Here is a 13,098-nt window from a genome sequence, read left to right on the forward strand (position 1 = left end):
AGAATCTCCTGGATGAAGTCCAGGGTTGCTTGGGTGCCTTTGATGGTCTCTTGGGTACTTCCAAGGCCACCCTCCCAAAACAGTCCATGTGGGTCCCACCAGGTTTAGTGCTTAAGAGTAGGGAGTCCGCAGCAGAGATTCTCCTGGGAATCGCTAAATCCAAAGCAGATTGATTAGTGCAGGATGAGATCAGATAATTTGAAAAAAAAGTTTGTATGGTCGCAAGCACATTTATCCTGAAAAAATTAGTTATTCCCAAAAAATTTGCCATGTGGACAAGGCCTTGTTCTTACCTAAGCTTGAAATACACAGTGTATCTTTGACATCCAAGAAACAGCGTATAAAAATCAATTATAACCTCTGAAGTTGTATGTATTTTCCAATAGGAGATTTGATATTTAAAACAGATTTTGGTATAGACTTGAAGCTGAACCCTGTATCTCATCTTACATAAGAGAATGATATCCAGCAAAAGGAGATGTAACGGCTAAACGTATCAGTCTGACTTTGAGCTTGTAACTGGAGAGGTCAGAAAAGTCTACTCTACAAATAGGCAACAAAAATGCTTGCTTATTAGTCACTAAAAGCCAGCCAGCAGCTGGCACCATCTTCAAAAAGCCAGTAGTTTCTTCCTCAAGGTATTGAATTTATATGAGAACAAGATGCAATTTCCATCACAGAATTAAAATGTTTAAAAATACTGCTGTTAAATCCAGTTCACCATACAATACACAATTGGATTTGGATAATGTCTGTATCTTGCAGTCCGCATCTTCTTTCAGAAATAGGAATTGTATGGATGACTTGCAAATCCAGCCAACATCAGGACTTTGGCAAATACTGGATTAATGAAGAGGATGGCATGATGCCTCCTGACCTATCTAGTTTTACAGATTTGCGCCAAAACAGCTTCATGTGCTCGATGTAAGCTTTATCAAGCTTTCCTAATTAAGCTTCTCAGGCTCTGGATTTAAATAACTGTCAATAGCTGCTGAAAATTGACTTTACCCCGATGGTGTGAGCTGCTGACTGAAAGTCGAAGAAAACCCATTTTTGGACTAATTTTGGACTAATTTTAGCCCATTTTTGTCCTTTAATTTTTTTAAACTTGGTTTAACATCTGCACAAGTTTTGGAGGTAATCTTAAACATTTTATTCTATCCTATTTCTTTGCTATACATGTATATTGAGATGTAGACTGTGTACCAGACCCCCTATATATTGAGATGTAGAGTGTGTATCACATCCCCACATGAATCTGTGTGTGTGTGAGCTCTCAAGACATACTGTTTATTCCAGAATTCAATACCAAAATACTCTTTGTAAAGGCTCAATCTCATTTGTAGTCTAACATGTCCTCCTTTTTTCCTTACAGAGAAATGGAATGCCCGAATTACAGACTTGAGAAAGCAGGTTGAAGAATTATTTGAAAGAAAATATGGTATGTGTTAACAAACTCCTTTCCAAACAATTGCCTCTAGCCCTTTGACAGCGGAAGTCTCAACTTTTTGTCATGCATCCTGTTTTTGGCTCTGGAACATGCCAGAACTGACAGCACTGAAGGGTTTAATATCGTACAAGACTTAAAGCTGGAGAAAATAGCTCTTTATGAACATGTGGGCCAGGATTTTCAAACTTGGGTGCCTAAAGTTAGGCACCTAACTAAGTAACTTTATTCTTTAATCATGCAGAGCATCCTGGTCTCTAGTAAACTCTAATCTTTGGCATCCCCATTTGAAAGTTGTGACCTTTACTCTTACTTTTATTAATCTTACTAGCATTAAATCAGGTTCTTACATAAATTAATATTTAGATCTGTTACTTGGAAAGCCCTTCTTATGGTAATGATTTGCTTCTTTGCTGCTGTGGATGGCAAATTGTTTGTTTGTTTTTAAAATGGAGCAACAATCATGTGTTCCCTAAAAGGAGAAGGGAGCGCATGTGTCCAACTGTGAGGCTGATTGTCATGTGTTGCAGTCAGAATTATTTCTGTTTCTGTACAAGAGAGCCGAACAACTGCATTTGTTGACAGAGGGGCAAAGGTTATTATGTTCTTAGAAATAGATATTTTTTTCTGGTACCCATCTACTGTTAAAAATGGGAGTATCTTTTCGGATGTCATTCAAAACTAGAGTCGTGACCACTTAGTCTTTAAATATCCAGGGCCAGATTCTCATCTGGCATAAATCTACATAGCATCATTGAACTCAAATGATGGCTAACTAAATTGACCTGATTTTAGTGGTGCTACACAGACATAAATCACTTGAGAATCTGGCTTATAATATCTGGTTTTGATATGGAGTGAAGTTGTAGTCTCAATGGCACCACCTAACTTTGAATATGATGGTTGCGTTTAGCCTCCCTGAAAGTCTCTGATAGTTTCAGTTAGTGAAGGACAGTCCTGCAGCCATCTGTCTGAATTGATACTTGAGGTTATGGTGCATGCTTCAAAATCTGTCACCTTATGTCCTAGAAGTGGCTGCATATCAGTGAACTCTAAAGTGATCCCATATTCAGAATCAAATTCTGTCTTCCTGTATGTATGCATATCTCCTACATTTCAATGAGTTGCGGATGTCCAGAATTGTGCCTATTCTTTTTAATATTACTCAGAATTACTAGGTGAAAGGTACTTTATAAATGTCAGTCATGATGATTTATTACTGACACTTTAAGTATTATCATTTTGTATTTGGTTGTAAAGTAAATGTACAAATGTATTATAGTGTAAACGCAATTCCTTAGCTGGTGAATACAGATTAATCTGAAAAATGAAAATCTAGTTATGGTAGAATTTGAATACCAAACCTTGTAAGGATTCAAATCAAGAAGCTTCACTGCAGACTGTACTGCTGATTATGTCTTTGCTCTGTCTGGAGATAAGAGAATCTGCTAAACATTTTATTGATTTAAGAAAAATAAAGATTTCGACTTGTAAAAACTTACCTGTTGTTAGTTATTTATTTAAATAGCATTCTCGTTTTTATTTTAACACTGGTTTTGGTTGATGCCTTGTAGTGGTCTGACCCTTCAGAATTTTGCTGTTGCACCTTTATCTTTGTTTCCCTATGGCCATTTCTAGTTTATAAACATTTCTTTCCTCCTGAAGCTGTTCCCTTGGGTTTGTGATGCTTCTCACCACTAACCCACTGATTTACTTGGCAGAGCTCTAGTATTGTAATAAAACTTCCCTAATGAAGGATTAATATAATATGTGGCAAGTTTCATGGATTGCCATGTGACTCATACAGTGGAGATCATCTCTGAATATGCCATTTCCTAAAAATTTCTCCAGATGGATCTTTGTCACTTTAATATAGTATCCTATTCCAGTTTGGGCCTATAGGGTTGAAACCATATTAGCAACAACTGTGATCAAACTAGACTATCTTCATATAGTTTTCTATCATATTTATCACCTTATGCAGAATATAGGACTAGTAAACAATATTTTCAAAGTTGCCTCTTTCGTGTAACTTGCACATTGGGCTGCCTGAAATAATAATAGGTTGCTTTCAAAATAGGACTTCAAATAATGTGTATTTAAATGCCCTTAAATACTCAGTTGGCTCTTCCCCATATATAAAATGTGATTAAGCTAACTTGATTATTTTGACCATAGCCTATGTCTGACTGGCTGCCTCCACATTGAATTATGTCACTTGAGAAAGTGCCCTGATGGCCATGTACTTTCAGAAGTCATTAACGCAGCTGAGATTACTCTGATTTGGCCTTAACTCAGATTGCTGCACTTCTAGTTAGTAGATCGCTTACTGGACCTCATCCTGATTCTACTGGAATCCCTTACAAAACTCCTATTAACTGTAAAGGGAACAGGTTCAGGCCTACAGCATGAAATCTCACTACTGAGTCTTGTGCAATATCTAGCCAATACAAGGAGTTAGGGAAGGAGTTGCAGCTGGTACGTGGTGCTCTGCCTTCATGAACTTACCTGTTGTTCTAAGATGCTATGCTTCTATATAGACCGTATAAAGCATCATGTCTTGAAGTACTTAACTGGTTTTGTAGCTATGTAAGCAATGTCTTTGTTAACTCTAAATTTCCTTGAGAAGCCTCATGGTTTGTTTTGGAGTGTAGATTGTATCTTAGAAGGATGGTTTCTTTGCATTACTGACTGTCCTTTCAGGGCCAAATTCTGCCCTCAGATACATCATTAAAGTCAGTGAGTTGTATGTGCAGTTACCCCAGAGCAGATTTTGGTCCATTAAAACGCTTTCTCCCTAGTTAACCTTGCTTCTGATGTTCATAGCTAAACCCCAAACAACAAAATACACCAAACAGCTTGGTTGGTAATAGAGAATACTTGGGATTAATGTTCTTCTTGTTGCAAAGGCATACTGAGGTGATTTTCTGACTATGCTACCAATGAATGAGCCATTGGCTTTTAATTTTTGAAGACTGGTTGTTTTTAAGACCACATTTTTGTTCTTGGCTTTATAAGAAATGTATTGTTAGCTCCATCAGTCAATTCCTTAACTATTGAAATAAAGGAGAACTTCATTAGGTCATTCTGAAGACTGGAAGCCCATTGTGCATTACTGAATTTTTGTTACCATGTTGGCAAACTCAGAATTAATGCATCGAAAAATGTACTTGGTTTGTAGTTTTGATTATTTGATACTCTACAATGTACTAGAAAATGAATCCAAAGTAAGACAAAACCTTGCTGTAACAAGTGCAGTCTCTGCTGCTAAATTTTTGCTGAGAAATGGGAAAAGAGGAAGAGAGACCTCGCTTGTGGGGTGTGTATGAGAGAGAGAATGCGAGAAGTTCCTATTGTAAATAAATCATAAATAGAATGGTTAGGCATTTAGAGTGATACTAAGCATTTATTGCCTGCTTATCTGCTTGTATTTATATTATTCAGATTAGCACCAAGCAAAAAGCTCATCATTTTATCTAACTTATGCTAATGTTTTTATTTTCCTTTTATCTTAAAGCTCAAGCTATAAAAGCAAAAGGTCCAGTGTCTATCCCGTACCCACTTTTCCAGTCGCATGTAGAAGACTTGTATGTGGAAGGACTTCCGGAAGGAATTCCCTTCAGGAGGCCATCTACCTATGGGATCCCACGCCTTGAGAGGATACTACTGGCCAAGGAACGGATACGGTTTGTGATTAAGAAGTAAGGAGCTTTGCATGTATTTTCACTCTTCCTTTCTTCATACGGTGCTCTAACCAAAGTTCTTCACTGTCTCTGAGAATTTCCAAGTTGATTGTAGTGCTAACAAGAAGTAATTTTTTCTGTCAAACCACTAAAGCATTATTCAGGCATAGATTTGACACCGCAATAGTGATTGTACAAGATCCCAGTTGGTGATGAATTTTCTCTAAGATCATGGGCCAGATCCTCAGCTGGTGTAATTTGGCATAACTCTATTGATTTTGGGGCTATGCCAGTTTACACCAGCTGAGGATCTAGGTGTGAATTTTAAGTTTTTTATGGTTCTGTTCTTCTGTTTTTCCTATCAGCATATTGTCTCCAGTGGTCCAGTAACTGGTAGTGTATGACATTCACCATTAAAAGCTTGGTGGTTCACTTCAGTCAGATGTGATAGTGCATGTAATATAAATGAAGCTGAGGGACAGGACAACTGCCATTTTTATATGTTTAATACTGTTAATGGAAGTCTCTCCATTGACTTCCATGAGCTTTGGATCAAGACCATGATCAGCTGAAGAGGAAAATGTTTTGTTTCCATATGTTGCCTTCCCTTCAGCATTGGTATTAGTTTCCCAGATTTCCAGGGTATATGTTTCAGTGATATCTGTGCAAGGCCTTTCGTGGGTGTCCCCAGGAAAGTAAGATGAGGCTACAATGAGAGCACAGACTCTGTTCTGCAACTAATTGTTATCTTTGGGATCTGCCACCTTTGTCTCATTTGGGGGGAAAAAAATCTCTCAACAGAGATTTTGATTTTCATAGACTATCTTCCACTCTTGCTAAACTGGTCACAAGCCATGGATCTTTAATAAAGTACAGCAATTCTGTAACCTTTCCATTACTTTTGTTGTGTGTCGTAACCAGAGCTGGCTGGAGAACAAGCATTCTTTATCACAGCAACATTGGAGGCTTGAAAATCTTTTTTCATTCCATATAGGAAGAAAAACAAAAAATTTAAGGAAGAACTTGAACAGTTTTGCTAAATGAAATTGTATGGACTTGTATTGTAAATCCCTTGGAGCAGAGACTTTTAATTCTGTGTTTGTACAGTCCCTAGCACACTGCAGTCCTGGTCCAAAATTAGGGCACCTAGGTACTACAATAATGCAAATAATTATTAAGATTGAAACATCTTTTTTGCATCAAAAAGGTCAGGTTTTTTATTCATCTCTTTATGCCCCTTTCTGTGACATTGATTGGAGAGTCCACCTTGGACACCAGAAGCCTTCCCATCAAAGTTTGTATGTGTCTGTGAAACGTTTTGGCTTCAACAAAACTGCATATCTCAGCAAAATGCTGTTTGTCAACAGTTCTTCTGGCAAGCTGTAGTAATAGCCTTCAGGGTTTGATATTGACTAGAACCAGTATGCTGGGGATTCTGAATACTGTTCTGGTCCCACAGTGGTAACTAAGAGTAGAATTTGCTATAGAACTGTATGCTATAACTTCCCATTTGGTTAAAAATGTATCAAAAGGTATGTTAATGCTGAAGAATGTATATTTGTTACATTTTTTCAGACATGAGCTTTTGAATTCAACACGAGAAGATGCACCGCTGGACAAACCAGCTGCAGGAGGTAGGACTTCTAAACTTTTGGATTGCATATGATTAAATGTCTTTTATTTGTAAAGAGGCATGAGTGGTATTCACTTGGTGTCCATCCTGTCCTGCTACAACCTATTTTTTAGTATAATTCATGGCAAAGATACCTTTTGGTTTTGGAATAAAAGTTTTTCAGAAATATATTTTCAGCAAGTAAATGAAAAGACTAGTTTCCTGGAAATACGTTGGGATTAGTTAGCAGTACTCCCAATATTTATTGCCCTCTCAACCTGACAGCTAAGATGCAGGGATCCTGATCTGTATGAAACAATGTTTGCTTACATTGTAACACTACACTAATGCTGGGCTGGAAATACTGTTGTCAAGCCAGAAAAATTAAAACTTAATACTTTTCAAATTCAGAGTTTGAAAAGCTCACTAGTGAGATGGTCTGGTCTGTCGGATGTTGATATTGATATTGACGGCTTAGATGGGCTTAAAAATCAAAATCCTTGATAACATACCACACCAAAATTTGCAAAATGGGAATGGGCAAAAAGTGCTGGGTATTCATTTATGCCGTATCCAGATTGTAAATGTATTTACAATAAGCACATACAGCTTGTTGCTGACCTTCTTTGTAACATATTTTGAGATCTACTGATGAAAAGCACTAAATAAGAGCTAGATATTATTATTGCCTTTAGAAAATATAACATGAGATCTAGAAGAATGCATTTATGAACCTGAATTTAAACCAAATGTGTTGCACATAGATGGTGAAGGTAAAATGAGATGTGAATGGCTAAACTGGCTGTATCATTTTTTTCACTTTTAAGAGTCTTACTGAGCTAACCTATCAGATGAAATTGGCCACGTAGAGATGCTATGATTTGATTATTAATTTGACAGGGTAGGCTTTCTGTCTCCACAGTTGATGCCATTTTAGTGGCTAGGGAGCTATATTTGTCAGAGTATGTTTGGTTAAGTTAATGTATTTAAACTGGAGTGTGAGATTAGGCTGTTATGTGCCAAAAATACTGTATATTAATTGTGATATTGGTTATCTTCATGGCTACTGGCTTAAGGCAACACTTACTAAGAGAATGTGACTATTCTCTGGTTATAATGCAAAAGCTAATTGATGTTACCCCTTGATCCTTTTTTCAGTGGTAAATAGTCTCAATAGATAAAAACGCCTGCATTCTTTTGCCTCCACTCAAAGATACTAGAAATTTCCACTCAAAGATAACAATGCAAGCGTTTATCAACATTATAATCCATATCCATCAGTTTCTTTTCCCCCAACCCTGGAAGACAAAGGATTATGTGGTTTTGTTGTTTTTTTTTTTTTTTTTAAGAAAAATACATATAGCATTGTGTATGATAATTGGAAAATTACTTTCTTCTTCGAGTGATTGCTCATATGCATTCCTATTAGGTGTGTGCGCACCACGTGCACGTTCGTTGGAGAAACTTTTACCCTAGCAACACTCAGCGGGTCGGCTGGGCGCCCCCTGGAGTGGCGCCGCTATGGTGCCGAATATATACCCCAGCCGACCTGGCCACCCTTCAGTTCCTTCTTACCGCCCGTGTCGGTCGTTGGAACAGTGGAGTGCAGCTTAGCTGACCTCCACCTTCCCTAGCTACTCGTAGTCTCTTCTAGTTATATTTGTAGTATAGTTAACTGTTATTGTGTGTATATATATATATATATAGATATAGTTCATTAGAGTTAGTTATAGTTCATAGTTATAGTTGTTAATTAGTAAGTGTTGCGGGGTTCGGGGGATAGCCCCTTCCCCGCACCTGGAGCCGGAGCTCATTTCTGGCTCACCGGGTTTCAAGCAGTGCTCAGCCTGTCATAAGCCGATGCCAACAGGAGATCCCCACGACTCCTGTTTGAAGTGCCTAGGGGAATCGCACTTACCAGCTAAGTGCCCGATTTGCAAGGCTTTTAAGCCAAGAACAAAAAAGGAGCGGGACATTAGATTGAAGCAGCTCCTGATGGAAGCGGCCCTGACACCGTTGCCCTCGGCACCGAGCATGAGCCAGTCGGTGAGCAGAGGCACCCCTATGGCACTGGGCGTCGCCGGTACGCCTAAGGATTCCCGGCACTGGCCACGGCCAGCACCGAAATCGACTCCGCACCACTCCCTCTCCCCGAGGTCGAAGACGGCGAAGGGTCAGACGGCAGTGTTGCAGACAGAGACTGCACCTAAAGACTGACCGCCCGGCACCAATACCTGCTGCGGCGCAGCCAAAACCGGTGCCGTCGACTCCAGCCCCACGAGGGCAGTTGAGTCCGGCACCTGACAGCTCCCCAGCACCAGCTGTGGTAGAGCTCACTTTACCATCTACCCTGGAGACTTTCTCCGCGGCGAGGGACTTGATCACCATCACTGAAGCGGCACCACCTCTACCCCCGGCACCGCCGGTGTGGGTATTGCAGTCCCTGGGCAAGCCGACCCTGATCAGACTGCCGTCGGTCAGTGTAGCGGACTGGCACCGCTCAGGATCACGGTCCCGCCGCCGCTCTGAGTCGAGACGTCGCTCCCGATCTCGACGTCGCTCCTCGCCCCGGCACCAGTCGAACTCCCAGCACCGGTAGGACTCTCGCTCACCAACCCGCTACTCGCAGTACCGCTCCAGCTCCGAGCACCGTACCAGACACCGTACCTCCCGGAGCAGATCAGGGCGTAGAGACTCGAGATCCCGGTTGACCTCTCGGCACCGGGCCAGTCGCAGGTCCCGGTCTCGCTCTCGGTACCGCTATGCGTACTGGCACCGGTCCCCACGATCGAGGGGTGCGAAGTCAGTCGGGACTTCGGCTCCAGGCTTTGCTGCTCCACCTTGGCCGTCCAGACACATGTCCGCATCCTCCCAGGCGGACAGCTATTACGACTGGGACCGGGATAAAGAGGTACTGGCGGGGGTCTTCCAGGACTCTCGGCCGCAGGACATAGGACCTCAGCAGTGGTCCTTCTGGACACCCTGTGCGTACCACCAAGCCCAGGGTGCTCCTCTGGTCCAGACCCGCTCTGCTGCTTCAGAACATCGGGCACCAGAGGCCACCATTTCCCGCCCCCCCGCGGTTGAGTTGGAAGAGCACGTAACACATACTCTGGACTCCCCGGGGCATCTGGATTAGGAACCGTCCCAGGAGCAGGAGGGCGTCCAGGACCCCCTCATTCCCGGGGTATCCTCCTCCTCCTCACCGGATGAGGCTGTGGCAGGGACCTCATCATCAGGGCCCCCGCCGATAGACCTCAGGGCCCATCAGGACCTCCTGCATAGAGTGGCCCTCAACATCAACCTCCCAGTGGAGGAGGTCCCGGAAGTCGAGAACCCCGTAGTGAGCATCCTCACTGCGGATGCCCCCACCTGGGTCGCACTGCCATTCATTAAGACCATCCAGGCCACTGCCGACACCCTCTGGCAGTCTCCAGCCTCCATTCCACCGACGGCAAAGGGAGCTGAGAGAAAGTACATGGTACTCTCTCGGGGGTACGAGTACTTGTACTTCCATCCTCCTCCCTCCTCCTTAGTTGTCCAGTCGGTCAACGAAAGGGAACGACATGGCCAGCAGGCACCGGCCCCAAAGTCCAAAGAGGCTAGACGGATGGATCTCCTGGGTCGTAAGGTGTACTCAGCGGGGGCCCTACAGCTCCGTGTGGCCAACCAACAGGCTCTACTGAGCCGATACAATTACAACACTTGGGCGGAGGTGGGTAGGTTCTCCGAGCTGCTACCCCCGGACTCACGTCAGGAGTTCAATGCGTTCCTAGAGGAGGGTAAGAAAGTGGCCAGGACCTCTCTCAAGGCCTCCCTAGACGCGGCCGACTCAGCAGCCAGAACCTTGGCCTCGGGGATTACCATGAGGCGCATTTCCTGGCTCCAGGTCTCTAATCTACCTCCGGAGCTGCAGTACACCATCCAGGACTTAACCTTTGATGGCAAGGGTTTGTTCTCGGAGAAGACTGATCCCAGGCTGTAGAGCCTGAAGGATAACAGAGTCATCATGCGCTCGCTGGGGATGCATACCCCCGTAACCCAGCTTAGGGCCTTCAGGCCCCAAACGCACCGCCGTATTTTCCACCTCGCCAGAGGCAGGACCTCAGTAGAAGGCGCGGGCTGGGGGGCCGCAGACACCAGTCCGGTTCCCAAGGAGGCCAAAACCATGGGCCCTCTAAGGCACCACTGGGTCCCAAGTCCAACTTTTGAAGGTGCGCCCGGGGACGGCGTACTAGCCTCAGGACAGGATCCTCTCCCTCCCTTCTCCAACCGCCTCTCCCACTTCCTCCCGGCGTGGTCCCAATTGACATCAGACCTTTGGGTTCTGTGCACAGTGAAGCAAGGATACCACCTCCAATTTGCTTCATCACCACCCTCCCACCCCCCTTCCCGGTCCCTCTTCAGGGACCCCTGTCACGAGCAAGCCCTCCTACAGGAGGTCCAATCTCTCCTCGCTGCAGGAGCTATAGAGGAGGTACCTTTAGATGAGAGAGGAAAGGGGTTTTACTCCCGATATTTTCTGATTCCCAAGTACAAGGGAGGCCTCAGACCCATCCTAGACCTGCTCAGACTCAACAAATGGATGCTCAAGTTGAAGTTCCGCATGGTCTCCCTGGGAACGATTATCCCATCCCTGGAGACTGGTATGCCGCCCTCGACATTAAGGATGCATACTTCCACATTGCCATCTTTCCACCACACAGGAAGTACCTTCGCTTTATGGCCAACCACCAGCACTTCCAATTCACAGTCCTCCCCTTCGGGCCTCTCCGCAGCCCCGAGGGTGTTCACGAAGTGCATGGCCGTCGTTGCTGCCCACCTCCGCCGGCAACAGATACATGTGTTCCCGTATCTGGACGACTAGCTCCTCAGGGGGTCCTCTCAGTCTCAAGTACGGCAGTATGTCAATATAGTTACGGACCTATTCTCCCGGTTGGGCCTACTCCTCAACACCGAGAAATCCACCCTGGTCCCCACGCAGAGGCTGGACTTCATAGGGGCAACGCTGGACTCCACTCAAGCCAGGGCCTACTTGCCTCAGCCCCGCTTCCAAGCGATCGTATTGATCATACGAAGCTTACAGGCCTCCCCAATCACCTCAGCTCGCACCTGTCTCGGACTCCTGGGGCATATGGCCGCGTGTTCTTATGTGACAAAGTATGCCAGACTCCGCATGAGACCCTTCCAAACGTAGCTCCATTCGGTCTTCCGCCCGGGCAGGGACCCTATAGACGTCCTGGTGACAGTTCCCCCCAGCCCCCTCCGCTCCCTCGATTGGTAGCTAACTCCATCCCTGGTATGCGCAGGGATGCCGTTCCATCCACAGCTGCTGTCGATGACCTTAACGATGGATGCGTCATCCCTCGGTTGGGGGGCCCACCTAGGTCACCTGCGTAACCTGGGCCTTTGGTCGTCCCAGGAGCTGACACTCCATATAAACGTCCGGGAGTTGAGGGCAGTCCGCCTTGTCTGCCAGGCGTTCCAACAACATCTACACAGCCGTTGTGTTTCGGTGTTCACGGACAACACAACAGCCATGTACTACATCAACAAACAAGGAGGGACCTGCTCGTCTCCCTTGTGTCAGGAGGCCATTCGACTCTGGGACTTCTGTATAGCCCAGTCGATAGATCTAGTGGCGTCCTTCCTTCCTGGGGTCCTGAACGCGCTGGCAGATTGGCTCAGCCGGTCCTTTCTATGTCACGAGTGGTCAATAAGACCGGACGTCATCCATTCACTCTTCCGGAGATGGGGATTTCCCCGCATAGACCTGTTCGCCTCCCGCTCGAACAGGAAGTGCCAGGAGTTTTGCTCCTTTCAGGGTCTCTCTCCGGGGTCGATCACGGACGCATTCCTCCTGTCGTGGAGGCATCACCTGTTGTATGCCTTCCCTCCGTTTCCCCTAGTGCACAAGGTCCTGTTGAAACTCCACAGGGACAAAGCGCATCTGATCCTGATCGCACCTGCGTGGCCCAGACAGCATTGGTTCACCACACTGCTAGATCTGTCCGTGGACACCTCAGTGCCCTTCCCTCTCCTCCCAGACCTGATCACACAAGACCACAGCAGGCTCCGTCACCCAGACCTGCGAGCCCTCCACCTCACGGCATGGCTCCTGCATGGCTGAACCCTGCAGAGTTGAGCTGTTCCGCTCCGGTTCAGCATGTTCTCCTCAGCAGTAGGAAGCCTTCCACCCGCTTCAAGTACTTGGCAAAGTGGAAACGCTTCTCTTGCTGGTGCGCAACTCAGGGTGTTACTCCTTCGGTGGCCTCGATCCCCACGGTCCTAGACTACCTCTGGTACCTTAAGCAGCAGGGCCTGGCAACATCCTGTCTGAAGGTGCACTTAGCGGC

The 13,098-nt window shown here is 45.0% G+C and overlaps 1 protein-coding gene across 7 annotated transcripts in view; it reads left to right on the forward strand.

Annotated features, from left to right (window-relative positions):
• The window catches only part of GTF2I (general transcription factor IIi), an 80,450-nt gene that overhangs the window by 40,934 nt on the left and 26,418 nt on the right, over positions 1-13,098 (forward strand). For all 7 annotated transcript variants that reach the window (XM_050929443.1, XM_050929442.1, XM_050929447.1 and 4 more), the window contains 3 exons: positions 1,376-1,441; positions 4,965-5,148; positions 6,706-6,764. In XM_050929443.1, the coding sequence (XP_050785400.1) occupies positions 1,376-1,441; positions 4,965-5,148; positions 6,706-6,764 (309 nt within the window). The remainder of the gene's footprint in view (positions 1-1,375; positions 1,442-4,964; positions 5,149-6,705; positions 6,765-13,098) is intronic.

Source organism: Gopherus flavomarginatus, chromosome 19 (genome assembly GCF_025201925.1).
Source record: "Gopherus flavomarginatus isolate rGopFla2 chromosome 19, rGopFla2.mat.asm, whole genome shotgun sequence".
Lineage (NCBI taxonomy): Eukaryota > Metazoa > Chordata > Testudines > Testudinidae > Gopherus > Gopherus flavomarginatus.